General features: G+C 56.7%; 1 protein-coding gene across 2 annotated transcripts in view; it reads left to right on the top strand.

Annotated features, from left to right (window-relative positions):
* The window catches only part of LMO1 (LIM domain only 1), a 40,214-nt gene extending 16,752 nt beyond the window's left edge, over positions 1-23,462 (top strand). For both annotated transcript variants that reach the window (XM_048217451.2, XM_048217450.2), the window contains 3 exons: positions 18,801-19,014; positions 21,523-21,648; positions 23,108-23,462. In XM_048217451.2, coding sequence (XP_048073408.1) covers positions 18,801-19,014; positions 21,523-21,648; positions 23,108-23,213 — 446 coding nt within the window. In that variant the 3' untranslated portion in view covers positions 23,214-23,462. The remainder of the gene's footprint in view (positions 1-18,800; positions 19,015-21,522; positions 21,649-23,107) is intronic.
* Positions 23,463-27,255: the final 3,793 nt, after the last annotated feature.

Genomic DNA, 27,255 nt, shown 5'->3' with positions numbered 1-27,255 from the left:
AAATAATTATCACAAAAGAAATCTCAACGGTGTCAAAAGCTCTAGTTCATAAGATTTAATATGAGCCAAAAACTGATCACGAACGAAATACTGACTTTAAATTTAAAAATAATCGATCCCAATGAAAATAATTCCAATAAGGATTTTTTTTTTTTAATTTTGTTTTAAGTGTCTTGGGGGAAGGAATTGTAGTAAAATATAGTTGGGGAAGGGGCAAATAAAAATCTTAGTTTAACACTAGTGGATAGAAAATTGATCAAGGAATCAAACTGACTTAATGAAGCTTATTAAGAACTACTTTTTTGACAAAGCCATCAATGGTATAATTCTTATTAAAATATACGGCTTAGGGGCTAGTTGCTAGTCGTAGATGCTTAGCAATTATTTGTTAAGTCAATAGTGAGTGAATGAATGAATAGGCAAAGGAGGTTGGGAGGGGAGCAGAGAGGATCACAAGGATTGTTTTGTCCCAAAGGGAGGACAGACTTACACTTACTTTTTAAGATTTTATTTATTTATTTATTTATTTATTTGAGAGAGAGAGAGTACAAGCAGGGGAAGCAGCAGAGGGAGGGGGAGAAGCAGACTCCCCACTGAGCAGGGAGCCTGATATGGGGCTCAATCCCAGGACCCTGAGCTCATGACCTGAGCCCAAGGCAGCTGCTTAACCCACTGAGCCACCCAGGTGCCCCAGACTTACGCTTAATTAAGACTATTTGTATTTCTCTGGCATGTTTTCCAGCACCACCCAGCAGTTCTCCAATTCGCAGTGGACGCAGACTGGGTGTCCTACAATTTAACTCAATTCCAACACTGTCTTGCGTTAGCTCCTGCAGGTTAAGGGCTCAGTCCCATGAGACTGCCCCCACTTCAGAGGCCAATCACAAATCCCAGTTGTCATCTGTACTTCTGACCAGCCTGCTATAAATCGGGGTTCCCACGATCCCCTCCTCAGGTTAGAGAATTTGCTAGGAAGGTTCACAGAGCTCAGGGAAACATTTTCTTACATTGACCAGTTCACTGTGTAGGATCCAGATGAAGAGGTAGATAGGGCGAGGTCTGGCCGGGTGGTTCCCAAGCCCAGGAGCTTCTGTCCCTGGGGACCTGGGGTGCGCCACCCTCCTGGCACCTGGATGCATTCACCAACCCAGAGCTCATCAAGTCTTGTTCAAGAGTTTTTATAAAGCTTAATCTCCAGCCCCCTCCCAGTCTTTCCCAGAGGTCTGTCAGTGCACAGGGCTGGAAGTTCCAACCCTCCTATTTCTCCGTCTTTCTGGTGACCAGCCCCATCCCGAGGCTAGCTGGGGGCCTCACAGTAAGTCATTTCAGGACCACAAATGCAGGTGTGCTCAGAAGGGGCTCCCGATGAATCACAAAAGATATAGCCCTATCACTCCGGAAGCTCCAAGGGTGTTAGGAGCTCTGTGCCAGGAACCAGAGACAAAGACCAGATATATCATCCCACAGCTATTCTGGGGAAAACAAACCAGAGGAGATAGCATTAGGGGCAGCCAAAACAGCACATGATGCGAGGGGGAGCATTCTTCCTTTTGAGCTTTCCAGGGTGTCCGCTCCCCACCCCTCCAGCCTCAGACTGCTCCCTGCTCCTTCCTTCCTTCCTTCCTTCCTTCCTTCCTTCCTTCCTTCCTTCCTTCCTTCCTTCCTTCCTTCCTTCAGTTTTCTGGTGAGCCTGCGGTCTGGGCATGTGAGGGGACAGGGTGCGGATGGGGGTCTGGGTGTTCAGAGAGGAGGCAGCTGAAGCCTAGGGAAAGCAGCCTCTTAGCTGATAAAGCAGGGCCTGAACTTCCAGAGTTGAGCCCCAGGCAAGGCAGAACCGAAGGTCCAGGCTGCAAATCTGGCCTCACCTACCTCCATCCCAGAGGCCCTTGCTTGCTCTGCCCAGCTTTGGCCTGAGGCTTCCCCTGACCCTCCCCTTCCTCTTCTGTTGCTGCCCCATGACCGGACCGAGATCCTGGCTTTCCAGGCTCCAAAGGAATGATCTGAAGCCCATGGGCCTGAGGCAGGCAGGAGCACACCTGGGCAGGGAAACGGCCAGTCCAGACCTGCCCAGCCACCCGTGGGCCAGTTCCTAATCCCTTTGTTTCATGTGATCTGTCCTTAAAGAGTTTCTTGGCCTTCCTAGCTCTGGGCCAGTTTTCTTTCTCAGACTAGCTTCCATGAAAGCTCCTGATTCTGGGAAAGAGCTAACTATTTATATCTTATCTGTGTCTAATACAGTCTGCCCCCTAATTATATGTATAGCGAAGATGGGCCCTGAGAAGAACAGAATCTTTGTGTCCGAGGGCACCTCCGTGTGGTGCAAATGAGTCTAAGGTCTTGCCTCTGCAGTGAGCTGACCCCCAGGAGCATCTGTGGGTGGCCCTGCCCCTGCCTGGCTGCCCAGGGCCTCGAAACCCACCCGGCCGCCTCCGTCCTGCTCGGGCCACACCCTCTTCTCTCCAGGGCCCACACTCCCAGGAGCTCTGCCTTCTCTTAAGGGCAGCGGCTTTGGATTCCCTCCCCCGAGAGGAGAGAAACCCCCAGAGCATCAGCCCAAGCACAGGCAGATTTGAAATCTCTCAAATTCTCTAAGAGAAACAGCAGCTGCAGGAGGGGGCGACAACTTACCGCACAGGTGGCTTTCTTTGGACTTGGGCGGGAGGTAATCAGCATGGGCTTTGGGTTCCAGTCCTGCTCTGCCTTGCTCTGGCAGTGAGATCTCGGGCAAGTCCTGCTCTTCCACCCCCTGCTGTGTGACCCTGGGCCACACTGTGTGTCCTCCCCAAGCCTGCTTCCTCACATGGAAGCTAGGGCCCCGAGCGGCCTCCTTGTCCTCGCACAGAGGTCAAACGGGAGAAAATGTTTCCATGTGTTTCGCCAGCTGGACAGCACTGTGCCCACCTGAGGAGCTGGTGAGAACATGGTGGCTGCATGAAGGGAAGGGTGGCTGCCACCCCTTACCCCTGAGGGGTCCCCTCAGCCGCAGGACCTGTAGGACTTTGGAGAAGTTTGGAGAAGCTGGGGGATCGTTTCCCTGAGACAGCAGCCCATGATGAAGCCATGAAGACTCATGGAACCAACCTCATGCCTAGAACATGGGCTTCTGTCCTCTCGCCCCATGGCACAGACATCCTCCTCTAGTGACCAGAGCTGTCCTCTCCTTGGGGCTGGTCTGTGTGCTGAGATGAGGCCTGAGGTGCCCAAACCTTCAGCCTAACCTTGGTCATCCCTCCAGACTCAGGGTGGCTGGGTGTGCGGGTCACATCCCGGCCTGGCGCCCCCTATTGGCCAGGATGCTTCATCTTGAGTCACCCTCTCAGATTAGCTGCAGAGGAAGCCGGGCTGGGGCTGGGCACTGCGTGTGCTCTCTCCAGGGGTATTCGTTTCACCCAGAGGTAGCCTCGCCGAGTTCCTCCCTGGCCTCCATGGCCTGGATCCAAGCCTGCACACCCCTGTCCCAGGGGGCCGTAGGAGAGGGCAGCACTCCTTAACTGAGCCTGGGCCGGGGGGCCTGGAGGGCCTCACTGTGACCTTACTCACATCATGCACCTAGCCTCACTCCTGGTACCCCATGTGGGACCAGCTCAAGGTCCGAGAGAGGCACCCTCCCCCACGGGCATGCGCAGTTTTGTGCGTAGCGCGTAGGCCTCCGAAGAGGCAGAAATTGCAACAAGAGACAGAACACGAACGCAGTGGTGGAAGCAGACAGATCGGAGGAGAGTGGTGGATCCAGTGGCGTCTGAGTTTCCTGGGAAGCAGGGCTGGGAGCGTGGGTTCAGCCAGATTTCTGGATGAGGGGTGAGGAAAGGAGGCAAGGGGGTGCTCTGGGGAGCAGCCAACAGGAGATGGGGGAAGCAGGGCCTGGCCTGCTGGTGAGGTCAGGCACCCTCCCCTGGCCCTAGGACTTTTTATCAACTGGTTCCTCCTGTTCTCAAAGGGGTATTTGTTCTGCTTTGCTTTACAGCAGCGTTATTGAGATACAGTTTGCATGCCACAAAATTAACCTGTTTAATATGTATAATTCAGTGTAGTCACAGTTGTGCAACCATCCGCACTACCTAATTCAAGAACATTTCCAGTAGCCTGAGAAGAACCTTCACCCATTAGCAGTCCCTCCCCATGACTCCGTGGCAACCACGAATCTGTTTTGTCTCTATGCATTTGCCCGTTCTGAACTTTTCATATAAGTGAAATCATACAACATGTGGCATTTGTGGCTGACTTTTCCCCTAGCCTGACGTTTTCAAGGTTCATCCGTGTTGTAGCATGAATCAGTACTTCCCTTTTATGACCAAATACTACCCCACCGTATGTATGTATGTATCACATTTTAGTTACCGTGCGTCGGCCGTTGTGAGTGATGCTGGTGTCAGCATTCACGTACAAGACCTGTATGTGGGCACGTTTTTACTTTTTCTTGGGTATATACTTAGGAGTAGAACCGCCGGGTCATGTGGGAACTCTGTGTTGAGGGGTATTTGTTTTTCATTTCAAATAAGAAGTGCCAGAGTATTTCAGACAGAAATCCTTGGCTGTCTGGGCTTTCTTGCTGGGCTGAGCCCCTCCTGGGCTGCTAAGGTTTGGGGGAACTGTGGGCAAGTCCTTTCCCCTGCTGGCTTCAGGTTTCTGATCTGTGACATGGGGTGCTCATGGATCCCTGCTCACCGTAAGGGCCTTTGTTAGTGCTTATTATTTCCGTAGCAAGTCAGGGATGGCAAAGCACCCTGCTGGCGTTAGCTGCTTTGGTTCCTTAGACCTGTGCGTTGGGTGTCATGTTCCCGTTTTGCTGATGGGGAAGGCGAAGCTCAGAGAGGCTAAAGGGCCTGACTGAGGTTACATTGTGGGTCGATGGCAGAGCCTGACCTTGAATCTGGGGCTCATCAGAGTCCAGGTCCCTTGCCTGAACTCCTGCCTCAAATCTGTCTCTGGGGGAGGCAGGGCTCTACGCTCCAGAGAGGCCTGCCTCAGCCGCCACCACGTTTTATGCCCCATCCTGGGCTCTGGGAAATTGGGGTGCAGACGTGGCCCGGGAAGAGCTCGGAGGTAGAACGGTGCTATAGGAATAAGGACTGGGCAAAAGTCCACTTTGTAGCTGCGTGTCTTTGGCTGTCGCTCCCCCTCTGTGAGCCTCGATTTCCCCATCCATAAAATTGGATCCATCATTGCTACTCCTCGCACGGGGGAATGTGCTGAGATGCTGTGTATGAAGGGGCAGGCGTGCCACCAGGAAAACGGAAGGTGTTACCTACACACTTAGCACAGGTGGAGAGCTTGGAGAGGGTACAGAGTGTTGCTGGGCCGTGGAGAAGTGGGGTGGGGGAGTTAGGACCGACGCTAAGGAGGAGACATCACCTGGGCTGGCCAGGAAGGCGATGGGTGGGCCGTCTCCCGGGCAGCCCTGTGTTCCCCAGCCTGGGGCTGCCAGAAACCAGGAGGGATTTCCAGAGACTCAGGAAAGAGCTCCCGCCTCGGGGAGAGTGTGTAGACAGGCCCTGCTTGTGCCCCCAATCCTCTCCCCCAGCCGGGCCCATAGATGCCTGAGAGGGGGCTTGCATGACTGCCTTACTTACCCCGAGTGGTAATAAAACACTTTAAATTTATTGTGACATTTGGATTTAATTAAAAAGTACACACTTAGGGAAGTAGAACATAATGGGGAGAGAGGCAGGGTGGCTTTTCCCCTCCTTTCTTCCCCAAACTAATTAGCGTTGTATTTTAAATTGTTTATGTGCCGCTAATCATCGTAATAAATCATTTATACTGAAAAAGACACACTCGGCTGTGCCCGCCGCGCGGGTTCCGCTCGCCGGGCTCTATCGCGAACAAATTGATCTGGAAGTGAATTTATTAACCACTGGGGAAGAAATCATTAGTGCTTTCTCTAAACATTCCCCAGGTACGCTTTATTGCTGCAGTTTATGCTGTAACTAAAAGGAGCATTACCCAGGCCCATGTTGTAATTCCCTTGCAGAGCTGGCAGCCCACTCCCAAGCTAGGGGGCGGGAGGGGTGGGGAGCCCCGGCCTCCTCTCCCACATGTGGTCCCGCGACCCCAGCCCTTTCCCTGTGCTCCTCATTCCAAAAGAAGCTCCCCGGGAGGTGTCTGTGGGCCCAAGGCTTCGAGGCTTCGGCCACCCCTTCTGTCGCCTCTCAGCTGAAGAGTAGTTCACAGTCACTTGTGTTTACGTCTCAGGAGCATGGCTTAAAGAAGCAGTGGCCTGAGATTTGGAGAACTGGGGAGCAGGGGTTGTGAGGTCATTGGGGGCAGAGAGGCTTGTCATGGACCTGCTTCTCCACCCAGAGATGGGGAGGACGTCAGTGCTGGGCCGACCGTATGTCTGGAGGAACAAACATGGCTGAGCAGGGACCCAGGCAGGAGCAGGGGGACCACAGCTGAAGCTGCCAGGAGCATCCGCTGCTGGCCCGAGCCTACAAGGCCTTCCTGCTATGGGCCTCGGGGCCTTTCCCAGGGTTTGGCTGAGCCGTCTGGCCTGCTCACCTGCCTGATGAGGCCTGCTGCCCTGTGTGTCCTTGTCCATCTCACCGTGCCAGGCCCAGAACAGTACTCCGCACTCCACACATGGTCCGTCCAGTGACAGCGCGATTGTCAGCTCCCTGGTGGCAGACACCAGCCCTGGGTGACGCGGCCTCCAGCGGCCGCCCTGCCTTTCCCGGCAGCCAGCCTGCCCGACCCACTCACACGCAGGGTACTTTCTTTTCCTTTGCGCTGGGGGCTGCAGACGACTCTGACTTCAAGGGCCTGCTCTCCAAGACACTCGCACTCACAGCAAGCTTTCTCCCACCGGTTTCTGGAAGGGAAATCCACTTCTGAACCAAGAAGCCTCTGGGATCCTGTGGCTGGTCTAAGATGCAAACCCTGCCTGTCCGACTCCCAAGGTCTTCTTCTAAATGGCTTCATCCCCTGGTGCCCTAGGAGCCTCCGCAGCCAGGTTGGGAGGTGCACAGGGATCTGGCTCACACAGGCCTTGCCTTCAGCTTCTCTCATCCAGGTCTGCAAAGGACAGTGGAGCAGCCCCCAGCGTCTCAACAGGAAGCCTCGGGCAGCCCCCAGAGCTAGTGCTGGGTCAGCAAGAACCAAAGAGGCTCCCGTCCTTGTGACCCCTGGGGGCGGGGCACTGGCGCCTCCCTCCTAGCCCCCTCGTCCTCCCTTCTCTCAACCAGCCCGCTGGCTAGCAGATAAGTTCTGGATGCTTCGAGAAGGAAGCAGAACCCAGCATCTGGCTAGGCTGAGCCTGCCTGGAGGGTCCCCTCCTTGTGTCTGGAGAACACATTTAAAAGTTTGAATTCAAAATTGATTTTGAAGGGCCCTAATCTCTGATCCCCTGGCGCTCACGGTGTGTCTGCAGCTCCTGCCAGACTCTCGTTTTCTGGTTCAGCGCGTTGGTGCTCACGTCCCTGATGCTGTGAAATTGAGACTCGTCTGAGAGTCCATGCCCTTCTCCTCCTCTGCGGAGATCGCAGGCCCCTTGGGAGCCCTGTTTCATTAGATGGGTGACGTGGGCTTTGCGGGTGCCCAGGGAGCAGCTGAGTTGCTGTCTGGGGAGCACAGCTTCCAGACGCTTCCCTGCTGATTCCCCACAGCTGTGCAGCTCCAAGCAGCATCCTGCCAAGGGACCTGGGGGCTTGCTCCAGCAGCCCAGGAGAGGGTAGGGCTTGGTGGAGGCTACAGATGGGAAAGGCTTGAGCCCGGGGTTCTTCTGTAGTAACCTTCGGGGCCTTTTTCTTCCCACGGGCCCCCAGAGGCTCAGACTTGGCTGGGAGGGCAGAGTGGTCACATCCCTAAGCCAAAAGGACCCGCAGGTGGGGGGTAGGGGAGGCTAGGTCTGTGCCAGGGGATGAGGGGTGTCCAGGCCACAGGCACAAAGGGAAAGACTGAGCCGCTGAGATCACACAGGTGACTGAACTTTGGGGCTCTTCCTCCCCTCCCTGAGGCTTGGGATGGAGTATTTATGTGCAAAGGGACATTCAGAGGGGCACTTCATTCCTCAGAGATCTGTAGGGCTTGAAGAAGAGGATTAATGCCCCTTGATCTAGGGGGTAGAGGGCTTCTATTTGCAAAAGAGCTGTAGTTTCTCAGTTGGAGCCCTGGGCTGGGCCTCTCAGAATTCCACACTGAGGAAGGCATGACCCGGGCACTGCCACAGTCAGATCTGCTATGGAGCCACGCAGCTGCAGAGGCCCAGTGGTGTGTGGCAGGGGGCAGCAACAAGCCCAATGAAGGCTCGCATCTCTGGGGAGCCTGCCTGTCTGCATCAGCCCCCTCTGGCCGGGAGACTCTTTACCAGTAATATCTGGATAGATTCTGCTCAGTCTCTTTATTCATTAACTGAACTGATAGTTAAAAAGTGATTGCTATAGGGCTCAGTGCTGGAGACACAGTGGTGAGCAAGACAGGACTCCCAAAATAGGCCTTTGTGAGGCTTTCATTCTTTTGAGAGAGACCGATCATTTGTCTTAAGTACAATCACAAAAAAAAAAGTAAAACAGTTACAAATTGTGTTTAAAAACTCAGAAGGAAATGACCAGGGAGTCATTTCAGTAAGGAAATGAGGTGGTCAAGGAGAGCCTCTCTGAGAAGGTGACATTTAAGCTGAAGCCCAAGAATGAGAAGGAACCAGCTACATGAAGAGGCAGAGAAGGGTATTCTGGGGAGAGGGGGGGAAACAGCATGTGCAAAGGCCCTGAGGCAGGAGGGAGATCTGGAATGTGGCTGGCGCACAGTATGGGAGGTGGAGGCAGGGGCCAGACCGCATGAGGATATCATAGGCTTGTTGAAGAGGGTGGATGTTATTCTCAGCCCACTGGAAGTTACGGAAGGGTTTCAAGCTGAGCAGTGACCTGACCTACTTTGTTTTGAAAGATTTCTGTAGCTGCTGTGCGAAGAATGGATTGTAGATGGTCGACATGAGAGGCTGGTAGGGAGCTATGCTGATAGTGTGGTGAAAGATGGTGATGGCTCTGGAAATGGAGAGGAGAGGCAGGCTGGGAAGTGGGAATCAGCAGGGGAGAGGGAGTGGAGATGGTGGAAGATCTGAGGGTGACTCAGTCGCTGGCCTGAGCATCTGGGGGGAGGACGGTGTTGGTGTGATGAGGGGAAGCCTGGGGTACAGGTGCCCGGGCCGGGTTTCAGGGAGGAGAGATAGGGTGCCGTTTTGGGCCTCCTGCTTTTGAGGCATGTCTGGGACCCTACAGAACAACCAGAGAATGCCTGCACTCACCCTGCTGCGAACTGTGCAGTTAACTGAGGCGTCATTCCCATGACAGACTCCAAAGAGCACACACAGCTTCGGACCTTTCTAAGGCCCCCTCCCTAAAGAACGGCCGCACACTGTGTGTCGGGGCAGGAGATTGCACCTGGCCCAGGGCCTCCTGTAGGCCCCTGCAAGGTCTAGACCGGGTCCCCTGAAGTCATCACCAGACACCAGGCTGTGCTGGGCTTGGCTCCCCTCAACAGCGAGGGCCTGTGAGGTGTGCGGGGAAACTCCGCAGCCCCTTCACCTCCAGATACTAGAAGGTCACTGCAGGGTCAGGCGTTAGGACGTACCATTCCTAAGGAGGTCTGATCCCCCAAAACATGCTGCAAAAATACACCCTCGTAGGGAAAGGCTCCTCTGGGGGGCACGGGGGGCAGAGGCCTGTCCTGCTCTGATGTACCCCACAAAGGTCTTTAGAACTGTCTTCTTTTGTGGGGGACCAGATTGGGTCCCAGCAGAAGTTTACTTTCCTCATTGTTTTGGAAAAAGATGAGGCCATACTGCCTCCAGCAAGGAGCTAGAGCGGGAGGGGGTGGGGCGGCGGCCTGGCTCCTGACCCGCTTGGCCCCTCTCAGGCTTGCCCTCCCGCGGGTTGCCGTGATTTCTCTGACCTCCAGGTCATCAGGAAGATGAGAGTTGCCGCACAGAGGAGGCACTAGAGGCTATTGTCATGCAGTTAAACGTGACTGTAGTGGCCACAGGTGTATGGGGACAGCCCCAGCTGGTGCTTCCACCTGCCCTACTGTGGTGGGCTGTGGAAACGGGGAGGGACTTAACACTTTAGAGAAGGCAATTATTGCTGGACCTCCTTTCAGTTTCTCACTCTGAGCTGGGCCCCTCTCTAGGTCCCCCTCCCTCCCCCCTAACCTTGTTCACACACCAGCCCCTGGCTGTTGATTGAGGGCCCCCCAGCAACTGGGTTCTGGGCCTGGGGCCCCCAGCCCTCCCCTCACAGCTCAGCCCACCCACCTGAGGACCTGTGCCATCACAAGGCTTCTTTGTCCCTCTCAAGGCTGTGATGCAGACATCTTAGGTCTCCTCTACATGGCCCTTCTGGTCCCTGTTCCCTTTCTGGCCCCGCCTCGAAGCCCCTCCGAGGTCCCACAGCAGCTATAGCTTCTGCAGGACCAGCAAGGGAGCAGAAGTGGCCTGGGACTCACCAGAGCATGGGGACTGTGCCCTGCCTGGGCCATCATTTCTCCTGCTCTTAACCCAGGCGCTGCTCTCGGCGTGCCCCCCGGCTCCCACCCCAGGATCATTCTGGCGTCTAGGCCACCCAGATGCCGCCCTGGTGAGCCTTCCTCAACGAGTCTGTGCAGAGAAGCCATAGGGTGTGCGCTGGACGAGAACCTGAACTCTGGAGTCGGTCCGGCGGGGCTTCAGTCCCTGCCCCGCAGCCTCCTAGCTGTGGGACCTTGGGTAAGGGCTTGAACCTCCCTAGACCTCCGCTTCCTCGTCTGGTGAACGGGGGTCATCATTAGGATGTCAGAGTGAAGATGAGGAGTCCCTGAGATCACAGGCGCAGCGAGTGCTGAGTAAGTGGTGGGTTTCATGAGGAAGTGTCCGAAGTCCCGGCCAAGGGGTGTCCACCTCAGTTCTTTATTTTTTTCTTGACGGTGTAACATATATCAGTAAAATGCACAAGTCTCAAAGTTCAGTCCAGCGAGCTTCTGCGTTTACGTTCACCCCTTTAACCACCACCCAGGTCAAGACCGGGGCGTTTCCAGTTCCTCTCCAGGCTTCCTCACACCTCCTGCCAGGTGATAATACACACTGTTATTCTGACATTTCTCACTGCAGATCGGTTTTGCCTGTTTGGCAAATACGTATAAATACATATAAATAGAATTATACGGTATATCCCTTTTGTGTCTGGCTTCTTTCGTTCAACATCATGCTGTCTGGTTCATCCGTGTTGTTATGTGTATCCGTGATTCCGTCTTTTTCGTGGCTGTGTGTCAGTCCATTGTGTACAGTAGTGTATTATCCGTTTTACTGCTGATGGGCACTGTTTGCAGGTTGGGGCTGTCACAGAGAAAACGGCTCTGGACATCCTTGTACGTCCCCTCTGGTGGGCATAAGCTGTCATTTCTGGTGGGGGTATACCTAGGAAGAGAATTGTTGGATCATAACACCTAGATCATTTTTCTTAGCTGATGTTTTTAAAGATTTATTTATGTGTCAGAGAGAGAGAGAGAATGAGCGCGAGTGCCCACAGCAGGGGGAGCGGCAGGCAGAGGGAGAGGCAGACTCCCCGCTGAGCAGGGAGCCCGATGCGGGGCTCGATCCCTGGCCCCTGGGATCGTGACCGAGCGGAAGGCAGACGCTTAACTGACTGAACCCCCCCCGGCGCCCCTTAGCTGATTTTTTTAAGCCACTCTATCAAACACTGTACTTCATGTCCACACATTGTACTTCACATCCTTTAATTTAAGCCCCAGAATAATTCTTCAAAGTGGACTGTCCTTCTTTAGCAGGTAGGGAAATTGAGGCAGAGCTGGGAAGTGATGGAGCCAGAATTCAAGCCAAGGCTGTCTGTCTGCAGGACCCACAGTCTTCGCGTCTACACCGCCTGCCTCTTCTCCCAGACCCCCTTGCGGGGCAATGCCGGAACTAGAGGGGCCAGTCCTCCAGTGAGCCGGCCACCACCCCCAGCATCCCTCCCCTGGCCCCATGGGGAGTTGGAGGCCACGGGAGCCCGACTCCTCTCCCTCATGTCACGCAATGAGCACGCCACCTGCAAAGGGGTGCGCGGAGGGGTGGTAATGAGCGTGCTGTAGGTGGCTGTAGCCACGCGTTGCAACAGTTGTTCTCGTTGGCTTTTGATTCCAAATGAGTAGGAAATGCTATTAGTTCAGGCCTCGCCTGCCGCATGGCAAGGCTCTGGGATAGGAGTGCAGTGAGACGAGAAATTGTGGAGATAAAACTGGTGTGAAATGGAGGCCTTCTCACAAGGCTGGATGTGTCCGTGCGAAATGAAGTTACTTCTGAGAAAACGAGATTTAAGGAGATTCTAGCAGAATTAGATTACACTTTCAAATTTCCTTATTAAACAGGATTGATGCCGTGGGGGGGCCGCTGGCTGGCTCTGTTTGGGACCCTACTCCACCGTTCTAGGCCCGGGTCCGGGCCCAGGTGGGCACACAAGCACCTTGCAGGTTGACCGTGACCCAGATTCCCAAAGACCGCAGACCCCACCCCACCCCCACTCCCCCGGTAGCTGGCGAGAGGGTGCGTGCCAAGTGCGGGACTGCCTTTCTGGAGAATCACCAGCGCTCCCGTGGCTCCTCTGCGGGTAAAACCCAGGGGCTCTCGCTCCTCCATTTCCTTGGGAAGGTGCCCTTGAGAACAGGGTACCAGGCCTCTTACTCGTGGGTTTTGCTCAAACGAGAGCTCGATTTTGAGCTACAATCTACTTTTTGGAAAGGTTTTGTAAAAGGCAGTACAGGTGCCCGTGACTGCTTGTGCGTGGGTGTGTGGGATACGTGAGCACGCCCATCATGCGTGTGCTCGGATGCATGCATGTGTGTTTCCGCAGAACATACCGAGCACCTGCTGGATGCCAGCGTTGCTGGGCTGTGGAATAAAACCACCGTGGGGAGAATCAACACAGCCCCACCTCTCGTGGAGCCAGCGTACATGCGTGTGATCACGTGTCCACGCACAAGTATCCGTGTGCTGCTGTGCATACTTGCAGACATGTAACGCCTCCCTTCTGGGTCCGCGAGCACCTCAGAGGTCCACAGCACGCAGCCTGACAGCAGGGCAGGTGAAGCCAGTGCTTGGGCCCCGAAGGCAGACTGCCAGGATTCAAATCCCAGCTCTGTCCCGTACTAACGGTGTGACCCCTGACAGGTCGGAACCTTCCTTGGGTCTCAGTTGTCCCATGCGTAAAATGGGAATAACAATGGTAGCTATCTCACGAGGCGGCTGTGAGCCAAGCGCTGAGAACCTGAGCCCCGCTAGCACAGTCAGCCTTGTCTCCCGGCAAGTTGCCCTTAGCCCCGGGCGAGCTCAGCTTCCCTTCCAGAGGCACCAGGAGAAGGCGTGCCCCTGGCGAGGCAGGGGAGCCCCAGAACTGCCCTGGGTGGCCGTGCTGTGGTGTGTGGAGACAGGTTTTGAAGCACTACTGAGACACATACAGACATGGCGAGAAATGCCAAGGTGACACCTGCCGGTGGCCCCCGAGGAGCCTGCCGTGAGCTGCCACAGTGATGCCTTCTCACCTGCTTGCCCGTCAGACGGGCGGGGCTGTTTCCTTCTACGCATGTCTGCTGCGACCGCGGGACTGTCCTCTGGGTAACGCTGGACCCTCGCCGGTGCCTATGTGACTTTCACCAGGGCGGCACATTCAAATGATGTATTTGCTTCAACGTAAGTGGTCGTCACCATTTGAGGGACCTGAGATGGAGCTGCGACTAATGCCGGGTGGGGCGACACTACTCAGAGCTGACTTTTGACTGCCGGGCCCCACGTCAGTCCTAAGCACTTCACGTACATGTACCCCTTATTCCTCATGGCAACCCTGTGAGATGTGCACTGTTTTCATACTCGTTTTACAACAAAGGAAGCTGAAGCACAGAGGAATTAAAGTCACACCGTCAAAGGTGTCACAAACACAAATTGAAGGATACCCTCTAAACGGCCTGTATTCTTCGAAAATGCTAGTATCTTGAAACACAAAGAGAGGCTTAGGAGTTCTTCCAGATTTAAGTAGACTAAACTTGACAAGTGAACGCAACGCACGATCCAGAATGTTCTTTTGCCATACAAGATATGATTGGGGGAATCGGTCAGATCTGACCAATTACAATAGCATTATCTAAGAGTGTTAGCTCGGTGCTAGTTTCCTGGTTTTGTTAGTTGTACTGTGGCTCTGTGAGAGAATGCCCTTGCTTTTAGGAAATGCACAGCAAAGTGTTTCGAAGCATAAGCCTTCATGTCTGAACCCAACTCGCAAGTGAGTCAGGAAAAAAATTATAGGTGGATGTACAGAGAAGGATAAAGCAAATATGGTAAAATGGTCCTATTTAGGGAATCTAGGCAAAAGGTGTACAGGAATTCTTTCTATTTTGCAACTTCTCTGAAGGTTTGAAATTGTGTCAAGATAAAAAGTTAAAGCAAAAAGGGAACAAGGGTCAGAACAGGGGGAAGGCATCCCAGGATGCATATTAATAATATTCCCCAGTTCCTGGGTCCGTCCGTCCGCCCTGGAAGCCAGACTGCTGTGGCTTCCTATGCATGACCTTGTTCTGTCCTTACCGTCATCTGTGTGGAAAAAGACGTTTTTGGCTCCCGTTTCACAGAAGCAAGTCGGAAAGATGAGGGATTTGCTCAGGTCCTCCAGCTCCTTGGGACAGCGCTCAGGCTGGAAAGCAGGCTCTGTCCGTTCAAGCTCTATGCCCTGCGCCTCACCCCCACTGCTGACTCTGAGTTTGGGTGGAGAGGGGGATGGGTAGGACAGGCCATTTCTTCCTGGAGCCGTGGTGGAGGGAAGGTGCTGGGATGGAAGCAGACCAGGTCCACTTGCAGGACGGAGAGGGATAATTATTCCAGGATTCTGCAGGGACCAGATCCCGCAGGGCCAAGCGGGACAAGCTGGCATGTGGGAGGGGCCCTCAGATGCCAGCTGGAGGTGCCAGTGGTGGCCACAGTGGCGCAGGGCATAGCTTGGAGTGACCCGGGGCTGGGTGAGGTGGGCATTCTATGGTGGAGGACTGGCTTTGGAGGAGATTTTGGGAGACAACGGAAGTGCTTCCCAGCTGGGCTCAGCCTGCTGTCTAAGCCAGAGGGAGGCATCAGGGGGACTGGGAGCCGGTGGGCTTGGCAGTTTGGGGAAGTTCACATGCCCGATATAGGGGGCAGCTTGGCCTGAGATAGCTGGGCAGGGATTGCTGAGGACTTGAGTCTGGCCTGGCAGACCCCCTGTGGTGGGGGGTGGGGGTGGGGTCCAAGTGAAGACGAGGGCTTCTCTCCTGGCTGGAGGGTGGGAGCAGGAAGAGCTGAATGACCTCTGGCAGTCCCTCCCGGTCACTGGGACTGTCTGGCTTTTCCCCAGATTACAGAGCTGAGAGCAAGTGTCTGGCAGCCAGATGAGTCAGACTGGGAGGCTGCCTGCTTCTCCCATCAGCCTGCCCGGCATAGAGGCGGGCTAGGGGTTTGCCCTCTCTCCCCTCGAATGGCATCTCCCCCCACACCGAGTTTGAGGGGGAACACACAGGCTACGTGAACCGGTTTATTTTGCTGGGTCCCATGTGTGTCTGAGCGTGTGCCCACGCGTGCGGCAGGCTCAAACACCGTCCGTTGTAAAGTATCAGTGTTTTCATGGGTGAGTAGTAATTACTGGGTAATGCTTTAAAACCTTTCCTGAAGGAGTGCAAAGCTGTTTTTTTTCTAAAGTCAGGAGTACATTAAAAGGATTACCATGTAGATTTGATTTTTAGATAACACTAAAATGGATCCCAAATGGACTTCAGCAAAGGGATGCTATCTCCTTAATGGAAAGTGCACGGCCCGAGGCTCAGCTCCCAGAGCCAGGCAGGGGAGGGAGGGAGGGAAGAGGTGTCTGCGGGGCTGACTGCCGGGCTGGGTGGGGGCTGGGGAGGCAGGGCAGCGGGGAGGGCGAGCCCTGACCCTCTGAGGATCGTCTTACTCCATCTGGGGAACAGGAGACCAGAGATGCCCCGTTTAAACCTTGCCTTTCCAGGAGTGTTTTCAGGTCTCCTGAATGGGCCCAGTGAGAGAGCAGACACAGCGTGGGTGCTCAGTAAAGAAGGGAGGGGTGAGTCAGACTTCTCCCAGGACCTCAGCCTTTCCAGACAGAGAAAACCTGAGGTCCCCGTATGCTCCGGGAGCCCCTTAGCCACGCTGGCCCCCGAGGTCTGTGCCTCTGTGGACATCAGACACTGGCAGAAGCCTTGTGGCTTCTTAAGAGTTCTCCGGGGCCCAGGAAGCAGAGTTCCCAGGACTTCCCGAGCCCGGCTGTGTGCCAGAGCCAGCCCGGACACAGGCAGGATGCAGGGGACCTGGGCTAGTGTGTGGCTGCGCTCCTCACGGCCTCCCTGGGTCCTGTAGGTTCCAGGCCCTTCCAGCTAGTGCTACAGATCACAGCTCTGAGGGCTTGGCGGCTAGGCGTGCCAGGGCCTGCGCTTAGAGGGCCAGCCTGTCCAGAAGCCATACCAGACGGAAGACGGAGCAGGACAGACACTTCTAGCGCTGGGGCCCTTCCTCACTTCGTTGTATAACTTAGTGGGTCTGGGTGCATCCCCGGCGTGTGGGTATTCTAGTTCCTCACACACCTCCTGCTAGTGACAGCACAAGGGTAGAGCCCTGAGGGCGGGGATGGGGGGCTCAGGCCTGCGGCCCGCGCAGTACGCAGTACGCAAGGGGAAAACCAGCCTTGGCGGGGCTATCCTAGAGGCCGGGCCTGAGGTTTTCCAAGCTGTGCGTGTGCACCTGGAGCCGTGCCGGCTGGGTGCTCCCTCCATGGCACCCAGGGACGATAGTCCCACCCTGGGACCCACAGACTCACATCCAGCTCTCCTGACCACTCCCCTGTTTGCCCACACCTGGTTCCTCCCTGTAGGCCCGGCCTTGGAAGGAACCCTTCAGAGCCCCCTTAGCTCTCAGGGATGCCCGCTCCCCAGCTGGCTTCCATGGCCTCCTTAGAGCTCTGTGACCAGACTGCACCCTGCCGGAGGAGACACAGGCAGGCCTGAGGACATAGTCACCTTCAGCCTCATCTCTCTCAGACCAATTAACCTTTAGAGCTGCATTAAGGAAATTAGGCAGCAAGCATCCCGGCTAACAGGCCCTGCGGGGACTGGAGAAAGGAGGAAGGAGGAGAGTCCACTGCTGGCCTGTGCTGCCGGGCCTCTGCCGTCACCTGTCCTGCTGCTCCTGAGCCCTAGAGGGTCCCCTCCCCAAGAGAGATCTGAAGAGGCAGCAAGGCACGGGAAGGGGGATGACCCCCGGGGCCAGCTGGATGATGAGTGGCTTACTCTGGACCTTATCTTCAGAGCTTCTGTGCCTCAGTTTCCCCATCCTGCCTTGGAGCATTTTCCTGGAAGAGCTCTGAGGGCCCTTCTGACCTGACATCTGTGGATTCTGAGACTGAGGCCCCTTGGAGGCTGATTCCCTTCTGAAGTCTGAGGAAAGGTCAGACGTCAGGAAGAGGGAAAGGGACGGAAGCCGCTCAGACTCTGGGCTGAGGGCAGTGGGAGGAGGCAGGGATAGGAGGGATACCAGGGAGTGGGAACTGAACCCAGAGCCCTAGAGAGCGCTGGGGTCCCCTGGAGAGGATGGGGTCAGGAGGAGGGCAGACTTCACGGGCTTGGTGGAGAGCCAGGGAGGCAGGAAGGGGTGGGCTGTCCCCTCCAGAGAGGACTCCCCATGCACATGAGCCTTGGTCAGGGAGGGCACATCCCCACCCCACTGTCTTCATGAGGGGTTCTCAGGCACCCCCAGCTGCCCCCAGGGCCTGGACTCTGAGACTTCCTGCATTTCTTCCCAGGCAGCCTTCAGCACATTCAGGCCTCAGGGCTCCACACAGGAAGTCCAGACTCAGGATGACTTCTGTCCCCACCTCCTCCTCAACTGTTGCTCCCTGCGGTCACTCGGTGTAGCCCCAAGGCTGGGGGCTAGAGGGGCACATGCTATGCCTGTGTGCACACACGTGCCTGATGGGAGGTCACCTCTCCTTCCAGTAAACTGCATGCTGAAATTCCTGCCCTTTGTATTTTTTCTTGTATGTTAGGAAGCATGCATGGGCCCTGGGAGGGGGCCCATGGCTCCGAGACTCTTATCCTGGTGGGAGGAGCAAGGATTCAGAGATTCAGAACCACCCCACCCTCAGGCCAGGGCAGGTAGGAAGTTTGAATCTAGCTAGAAGCATTCCTGAGGAGAGCCCCAAGGAGACCGGCCCCGCAGCCTCCCTGGCGCTCCTGCCAGGAGACCCAGAGTGCCTGCTCCCCACTGGGAGTGTCATGGGGTGTCCCACTTTCTTCCTGATGCCGCCACAGTTCTACATGAGTAAGCCAAGAGGCTGTAGCCTGACTTTTGAGGGTAAAATGGTCCAAGGCACGAACTGTCAGGAGGTCTCACTCTGGGTGTTCCAGTGGACCCCAGCCCGTGGTGAGATTCAGTTGGTAGGGCCACCGAGGAGCCAGTCAGATGGTGGCTGCATGAGGACAGTTTCAGGCCTCCCGTCGAGCAGACCGCGCAGGAGGCAGTGGCCGGGGGGGGGGGGGGCAGCTCAGGGGGGCTGGGCCTTGGGGCTCCGTGTGTGCCGTGCATCTAGCAGATGCGGGGCTCCACAGTCTGCCTACAGCTTCTGGAGGGACCTTCGCAGGCCGGGGGAACAGACTGTGTCAGGCAGCTCAAAGGACAGGACCCCGGGGCCAGGCGGGGAGCTGCGGAGGAACCCCAACCCCGGAGGGGGCAACAGGGGGAAGCAGTGGGATGGGCCCTGAGGCCCGGAGCCACAGAGTCCATCCCGTGTCCATCTGTGTTGTCTGTCCATCCACAGGTGTGCCGATGCTCTCCGTCCAGCCCAAAGGCAAGCAGAAGGGCTGCGCGGGCTGCAACCGCAAGATCAAGGACCGCTACCTGCTGAAGGCGCTGGACAAGTACTGGCACGAGGACTGCCTCAAGTGCGCGTGCTGTGACTGCCGCCTGGGCGAGGTGGGCTCCACCCTCTACACCAAGGCCAACCTCATCCTGTGCCGACGCGACTACCTGAGGTGCGCCTCCCGCCGGCCCCCCTCCTGGGCCGGCACCGCTCTGCCCCTGCCTCTAGACCCAGGCCCTGGTACTCATCCCTGGCTATCCTGGCCCGGCCCTGCTCCCCCAGACATCGCAGAGCCCCGAAGACAGAGCCACGCTGTCAGCTGCTCAGCTCAGTGCCCCGCACAGGGCCTGATCCGGCCTTTGCAACCATTGGGCACCTGAGAGAAGTTTCCCAAGGGCACCAGCCTGGCTCTGCCCGTTTTTGCCAGGTCCTTCTGACCCACCCTGTCCCTGGAATCTGGGAGGGGACACTGCAGAGGCCTTCCAGGAGCAGGTGGGGAAGCTCTGACTTCCCTGGGCCCCTCCTGCCTGGTGAAGTCTCCTGGCGTTAGACAACGTGGGTGCCTGGGGCGTCCGTCAAGTAGCCAGACCCTGGGAGAAGGACCACTGATGTCAGAGCTTAAAGCCCTGGGTTTGAACTAGCTCTGAACCCTCTGGCTTCTGACCTTCTCCAAGCCACAGTTTGTCCTTCCGTGAGTAGTATGAACTAAAGCTTCTCCAGCTCGCATTCCTTGGAGCGCCAACCCACCCTCCCCCACAGCCTGGATCCTATTCCCTGGGGCTGTCTTCCCCAATTAACCCTCCCTTAGGCCGTTTATGACATCAGCAAGGCTGGAAGGAGGCCGCAAAGTGGGGGCCTTGGCTGAGACCCAGCATCTACATTTGGCTGGGTGGTGGTGGCTGGGCCTTGTGAGGAAGGAAGGCCCATTGCATTAATTAATAGGTCGGGCAAGGGCTTCGTGGGGGCCTCCCTCTGCTCAGGTCTGGGCCGTGGTAGGGGGCAGTGTTATCAGCAGAGGCTCCCCTACTTTCTGGAAGAGCCTAAGGTTTACCTGCCTGCACCTTCTCTTTCAACATCTGCCTTCAGCCGGAAGTTTTTTAAGTGGCGCAATAATCCAGGATCTGTGACTCAGTGCTCCTCGCTGGGCCGGAGGAGGGGGCTGAGGTCAGGAGGCGGGGCCAAGGAAGACTATTTCTGGGGACTGCTCCCTCGATGACCTGGAAGGTCCCTCCAACCCCTGAGCCCCCACACTCCCCTCCAAGTCGGAAGGTTTCAGACATCCCCTGGGGGCTGAACCTCCCAGGTTAGGGAGAGTTGGCACACCGACAGATGAGTCCCCAGGACCTGGAGGGGGCGGGGGGCACAGTGCCGGTGGGCTTGTCAGCAGAGTCAAAGCACCCGCAAGCCTTCTGAGCCCTGCCAGCTACTGGAGCATGAAGGTGTATTTTTCTGGGCTCTGGCAGAGGCCAAGGAGTGACTTTGGGGCCAGGTAGGTCAGTGGGCTGGGGTGGGGGTGGGGCTTCCTTGGGCCGCTCCGTCCCCAGCCTGCCCCCTCTGCAGCCACTGGAGGCAGTGGACTGGGGGCAGTGAGGCCCCCCCCCTTGGCAGGCAGATGTCGTGGCCCAGTCTTTGTCTGCCTTAATCTGAGCCACCAGGCAGCTGAGGCTGATGAATAATGGAGCCAAGCAGGCGCCTGGGCTTGAGCAGGACAAATCAGGGATTAGAGGGTCTCTCGCCCGCCTTTCATCCCCCCTTGCCTCACTTGGGGCCTGCTCAGCCAGGGTGCAGAAAAGAAGCAAGGAGGAGCCTGGCTGGCTCAGACCGTTGGCACACCCAGCCCGAGATCGGCCTGCATGGGGAGAACGTGAGCGCCCCATCCTGGGAGCTCTGCCGCCAGCAGCTAGGAGGAGGGAATGCCTGCGTGCAAGAGGCCTCGTGTCAAATGTCTTGGAACGCTGGGCATCGGTCCTATTTTAGAAGCATCTTTGAGCAGGATCACCTAGTTCAGCACCCTCTGTTGGAAAAGGATCAACTGAGATCCAGGAAAAGGAAAAAGGGATTTGGGCAAGTCACCCAGTGAGTTGGTTACAGAAAAAGACCACCCCATAGGGGTGTTGTCAGAATTAAATGGGTTGATCCTAGTACAGCCCTCAGAACGGTGCCCGGCGTGTGGCAAACACGCTCTGTAGAGGCGTGCACGAAGGGGTCTGTGACTGAGTTTACCGAAGTTTCCACCACAAGCCTGCGAAGGATGCACTCTGGTCTCCGTTTTACAGTGAAAATACCCGAGGCTCAGAGAGACCCTGGACCAGCCTGAGGGCCGGCAGACTGCCCCTGAGTTCGTGCTTCTGTGACTGCAGCCCTCGCTCGTGGCCCAGGGCAGTGTTCTTCAGTGGCCCTGGGTTCCAGTAGCCCGATCCCCGTGGGAGCCTGGGAGGGGGGCCCTGTCAGCCCAGCCCAGGGATGGGCAGTGTCCTCCAACCCCTGAGCCCCCACTCTCCCCTCCCGGGGTGGCGGGGCTGATTTCTCTGAAGCCCGATCTCTTAGCAGAGTCGCGAAGCTGCCCTGTGTGCCCCCCCTCCCCCCGGCCCAGGCCCAGCTGCTGAGCCCGCAGGAGGAGGGACCCGTGGGGCCCTGGGTCGCGGCAGCCCCTGAGCCCTCCGCACCCTTCCCTCGGCAGGCTGTTCGGCACCACAGGAAACTGCGCTGCCTGTAGCAAGCTGATCCCAGCCTTCGAGATGGTGATGCGGGCCCGGGACAACGTCTATCACCTCGACTGCTTCGCCTGCCAGCTCTGCAACCAGAGGTGAGAGCCGCACCGTAGCCGACCCCTGCGGGTGCCTGCCGGGCTGCGCGCTGGGGTGCACGTGCACAGGCGGGATCTGCGTGTACACGCGTGTGGCACACTGTCTTGAGCATGCACGTGCGTGTGTTCCGTGTATGCCTGAGCCTGTAGCCGAGTGCGTGCCCTCCGGCGCTGTCGTGTGCGGATTTGTGCGACTGTGCTGGGTCACGCGTGCACGAGCTCACTGCATGTGTATGTTGTGTCGTGCACACGTGTGCATTTCTCAGTGTGCACGAACGAGGCAGGTACGTGTGTGCTGTGTGTGCATGACGGATGAGGATGAGTGCAGACACAGTTAAAAACGCGTGTACAAGGGGTCTGTACACACACCCTGGGCCCTTGCCTGTCGGCCATACGTGTGTGCATGTATGTACGTTTTAAGTGAGACGGTGTTCCTGTGCCTGGAAGGCCATTCCCTTCTGGGAACGGCTGCTCACTCCTGTGATTCTGGTTCCAGCCCAGCTACTTTCTGATCCCTACACAGTGTCCTAGCCCCGTGGGGAGGCCCCGGGGACCGAAAGAGTCAGAACCCCTCAGCCCTGTCTGGGGACCTAGCTGTAGAGGACGAGCCCTTTTCTCAGGAGCCCCCCTGTCAGGAAGGAGCTCACGCAAGTGTCCCCAGAGGATGAGGTCCGGAGGGACCTGCAGGGAACACCGAAGGGGATCGCTGGGGGCTTGGACGGAACCTCCATTAAGAGGGCTCCGTGAAGTTGCAGTGCCACCTGGTGGTTGGATCGGGATCTGCTGGGACTGGGCCTATGACCCTGGGGTCTGGCTAAAGGCCTAGCCACCCCGGAGCATCTTTGGGGAAAGGGCTGAATCCTCCAATACTTTAGAAGGACTGGAAGGGTGGGGGTAGCAAAGCAAGGCCTTCTTTGGGTGGGAGGGAAGGTGGTGGCACAGGGTCACCTCCTCTTGGAAGGAGGCTCCAGGAAGCCTACAGATTCTGTTCAAAGGAAGAGGTTCACTGAGTCATCCTCCTCAGTCGGAGAAAGGAACAGAAGGATAGAAAAATCAACCATTTTACCCCTTCCTCCTTCCCCATTTCTACCTCCCCGTCTCTCTCCTCTCTCGGTCTTTTTCTGTTTCTTTGCCCTTCTCTTTCTTTCTCCCTCTCCGGGGCTGGGGTGGGTTATTCCTACACCTTCCCACCAACCCCACCCCTCCAGGGAAGACCTGACTGTGGCCCAGACTCGTCTGTCTGTCTGTCCTACACCCCAGACTATAGCGCCTGGCTGAGGGTGACTGACCGGGTTAGCTATGAGACGTTGGGGATCCCTTCTGGAAAGTTGAAGGAACAAATTCTCCAGGACCTCCGTTCTCACAGGTCCACCTCCTGGGCTGGGCTGGGGCCTGTCTGGAGCCCCCACCGTCCACTAGGACCCCTCCATGGCCTCTCTCTCCTGCTTGGATTTTCCAGATTTTGTGTGGGAGACAGATTCTTCCTGAAGAACAACATGATTTTGTGTCAGATGGACTACGAGGAGGGGCAGCTCAACGGCACCTTTGAGTCCCAGGTCCAGTAACGCCCGGCGCCTGGCCTCCAGGCCCGTCCGCCTGCCCGCCCGCCCGCCCGGCCGGCCATTCTCCTGCCGGTTAGAACTCGTCCGTCCTCGATGGGAGGGACGGCCCTTCCTTGCCGCCCGTCTGTGTGTGACCCCTCCTGGGGCCGGGCTGGGCCTGTACAGTCTGTCTTCTGTATATAAATGGGAACATTTATTTTATGAGAAATGTAATGCGATTTTATTACTGGCGTGGATTAAACTTATGAATGTTTCCGGGGAGGTTACTGTGCGTTGATCACCTGACTGACACAGACCTGGGGCCCCTCCAGAGCCGGGCGTGGAGCAGGGCATGGGGCTCCAGCTGGGCTTTAGGGGGTAGAAGCTGGAGGGAAGGGGACAAGCCCATGTATCCCACAGCCAGATGTGGGAACGGGGGTGTCCTCCCCTCCCCTTGGCAGAATATATACCCTGGCCCCCAAGATAAACAGAGGCAAGATGAAACCCTCCCTTCCCTGGGTTCCTGTGTGACCTCCCTCCACTGAGACCACCAGCCAGGAACCCAGCCTTGACCTCCCCCCACAGTAAGACCCTGAATCCTGCTCCTTCTACCATGGGAATACCATTCTTAAACCCCTCTTCCCTTTCAGGGTGATGGACAGCGTTTGCTGTCTCCTCCCTGCAGCTTGGGCCTGACCTGGGGCCCACCTTTCTGCTCTTCTGGGTGAGCGAGAACAATCCTGTTGGCCTGTATTCAGCCCACGCAGGCCTGAGGCTTTCATTCATTCATGCATTCATTCATTCATTCATTCAGCAAACCTTAATCCACTCTGTCTCAGCCCCATGCTGCAAGCACCAGACATGCGGATGAATCATGGATCGGACACAGTCCCTGCCCTTGAGGATGAGGGAGAAAGCCAGGAAAACAAGTGGAGCCCAGCACAGTGAGGACGAACCCCGCAGGGAGACCTGGGATGGGCCGGTTCTCTTCCTCAGACCACGACCACTGGCGACGACCGCGGAGAGTCAGAGACAGCCCGTCCAGTGGACACACAGTCAGACGGATACTCATGCTGGCAGGCAGGAGACACCAACCCACAAGCGGACGGGTGTGTAGGCAGAAGTGGGTGGGGACAGCCAGCCAGACAGACGCCCAGGGCGTTTTCCATGCACAGGCTCGGCGGGCTCACCCAGGGCAGCAGGAGGGCCGTCTTGCTCTCACCTGCCACCACAGGACCAAGCACGGAGCTGGAACGGCGGACGTATCACTGAATGGTATTAAAAATAGGGACTCCTTGGATCAAGCCTGATGGGGAAGGCTGTACGGACAGGCTGCCCCCACCATCAGGCCACTTGCTCCTCCTTCTCCGGGGACTGTTCTCACCCTGGCCTCAGCCCAGAGCCCAGGCAGGGCTGATGGAGCCCACCCACTGCCTCTGGTCCTGCCTGCTCCTGGAAGGGGACCTGCATGTCACCCTGACCCGGGCCTGCTCCCCCACTTGGAGTGAAATGGGAGCATGGCCGGGCCCTTGGGGCCCAGGGAGCAGGCTGCCTCCCCACATTGTGGTTTTGTGGCCAGTGGCCCGCTCCGTGGGCAGGGATCACTAGGGCCAAGGATCTCGGACTAGGGGTTCTCACCCGTGGGGCTTCCCCCTTCTGTGATGGAGCCGCACCTGCCTGAGTGACAGAGAAGAGGGGCAAGGAGCCAGGTGGCCCGGCCGCAGTGGGGTTTGTGTGTGAGGTGTCTGGTGTGCCTGCGGAACTGGGGAGTGGAGTGGGTGCTGCCGTGTGAGGCGGGGACCGAGTCCGAGTCCCTAAATTGGAGGGCTGGAGTCTGCCGTGAGGAATTTTCTCTCTCAGCTTGGAAAAGGGAATCAGTTCCCTGAACGGCAGCAGAGCCCCCCATGCCGGACCCTCCCTGGGCCCTCGGGCCAAGGAGGGCTGTGCCTGCCCCTAGGCCCCCAACCCCTAACTTCAGAGTTTACTGCAGATGAAGTTGTAACACAAGTTAATTACATGGTTATCGAGAGATAACGGAGCCACCCGAATGCAGTTTCTGGGCAATTACAATTGTTTCCAACAGAGTTCCCATATTGCAGCCATGAAATAACATGTCGTTTTGCAGTAATTATGTAATTAACTTGTCTCACCGCTCTAGGTTGCACAACAATTAATTCACTCACAATGAGATAGACTCAACATCAGGCAGCCGGCCCCTGAAAGCCCCCGAGAGCAGAGCTGGCCTTCTAGGAGGACCCCAGCCCCGCTCTGCCCACCGCAGACCTTGCCAGGGGGCTTCCTCAGTTCAACATGCGGTGGAACGTGCCAGATCCAGCACCATGGCCCCACTTACGGCTGTGTCATCGTCCCTATCCGGGACATGGGAATGACCTATTTCCCGCAGCAACCATGAGCCGGAGATCTATACCGTGAAGTGCTGTGCTTACGACAGCTGGGGTCACCATGCTGGACGTCATGACGTGCTGAGTGAGACACCCTTTGCCCAGAAGTCCCACAGCGGTCCACGGCTGCCACCAAGAAGAGGCCACACAGGCCTTGCAGACATGCGGCTGGTGTGGAACCAACGGCAGGGCAGGGGAAGCAGAAAGGAGACGGGGCTCTTCCTGTAGCAGGGCAGCCAGGGCAGGGCTGCAGTGGCTACTTGCGGCGAGGGATTATGCACCTTGGGAGCTCCCCAGGGGCTCCCAAGAAAAGCCTGACTCCTCCGCCCCCCGCCCAGCCACGTGGCATATAGGAAACTTGGTGAAGTACAGGGCATGAATGGCTCTGACCCGGTTCTCCTTGGGGCTGCAGCACCATGTAGACAAGGGTAGGGGGAGACAGGAAGAACCGAGCATGGATAGCTGGAGGCTGCAGCAGCTCGAGCCTCAGCCCGGGGCCGTGTGGGTGGTGGCAGTGCGGACAGACATCGTATGGTAGCCGTGCATGGTCCCCTCTTCCTCCAGCTAGCCCATGGGACCCTGTCTTTCCTGTCTGCGTTCCTTGGTGGCCTGTGTCAGAGATACCCTAACAAGGGGCCTGGAACCCACGGAATATGGCCCCTGCTTATGTCCCACTCCTTAGCCTGAAGCTGGACCACATAGTCAGTTTGGAAAGAAATTTGGTTCCAGTCTCGACAGTGCTGCATGACCCGTCTCGTCTCCTGGGCCTCGCCCCAGAGACTGTGCCCACATCGTGAGACACAGGAGCCAAGGCAGAACCCGCATGAAATTCCTGCCCAGAAAGTCTCATCTCTGTGCGGAGACCATTGCTTTCCTCCCTTAAAGCTGTCAGTGATCATCACAGCCTGACTGACTATGTCTGGCATGGAGTGCTCCCCAACACCACCCATCTAGGGACGCTGCCACCAAGTGAGGGTAGATTCGGGAAAGTTGCTTTGTGCAACTGTGCATTACCTCTAAAACTATAATTACCTAAAAATGAATGACTAAAGATGGGCTGCCGTGAAGATCAGTTGGTCCAGAAGAATACTTGGTCCAGCCTGGTTTAATTATGAGAAAATAATCAGATAAAACACACACACACACAAATACACACAGCTCCAGAGTGTTAGTAAGTCAGAAGCTCCTGAACAAACCTCATCCCTGGGCCTGGGACAGACTTTCGTACTACCTTGTCTCAACAAGGGTGGGAGTCTCTTGCCCCCCGATGTAGGGTTGAGGGGTATCCCAGATCTCTCAGACTCCCAAGAGTAAGTGGACTACAAGTAGATTGTTCCTTAGCTCCCCCCCCCCCCCGTTGCTGCCATATTTGTCGCCCAGCAATAGCCCCTCCTACCAATTGGTCTGCCCCCAGCTTAGCACCTCTGAGTTCCTGCTGGCTCCTGTGGCCACGCTAAGCTCCGCCCCCCCCCCCCCCCCCCAGGCTCCAGTGGTCTCCAGCACTCACCACCCCTCCCCTCTGGGCTGGGGCTGGTGCTTACACGACTTTCACATCACACTTCTTTCTGTGGCTTCTCCTTTTCACCCCCTGCACCTACTTCGTGGAACAGGGACCTCCCTTGCTGGCGCTTGTCTCCAGACCCTTTCCAGGGGCTCAGGGCCAG

Source organism: Ursus arctos, unplaced genomic scaffold (genome assembly GCF_023065955.2).
Source record: "Ursus arctos isolate Adak ecotype North America unplaced genomic scaffold, UrsArc2.0 scaffold_22, whole genome shotgun sequence".
Classification (NCBI taxonomy): Eukaryota; Metazoa; Chordata; class Mammalia; order Carnivora; family Ursidae; genus Ursus; species Ursus arctos.
This window is presented reverse-complemented; position numbering and strand designations above follow the sequence as displayed.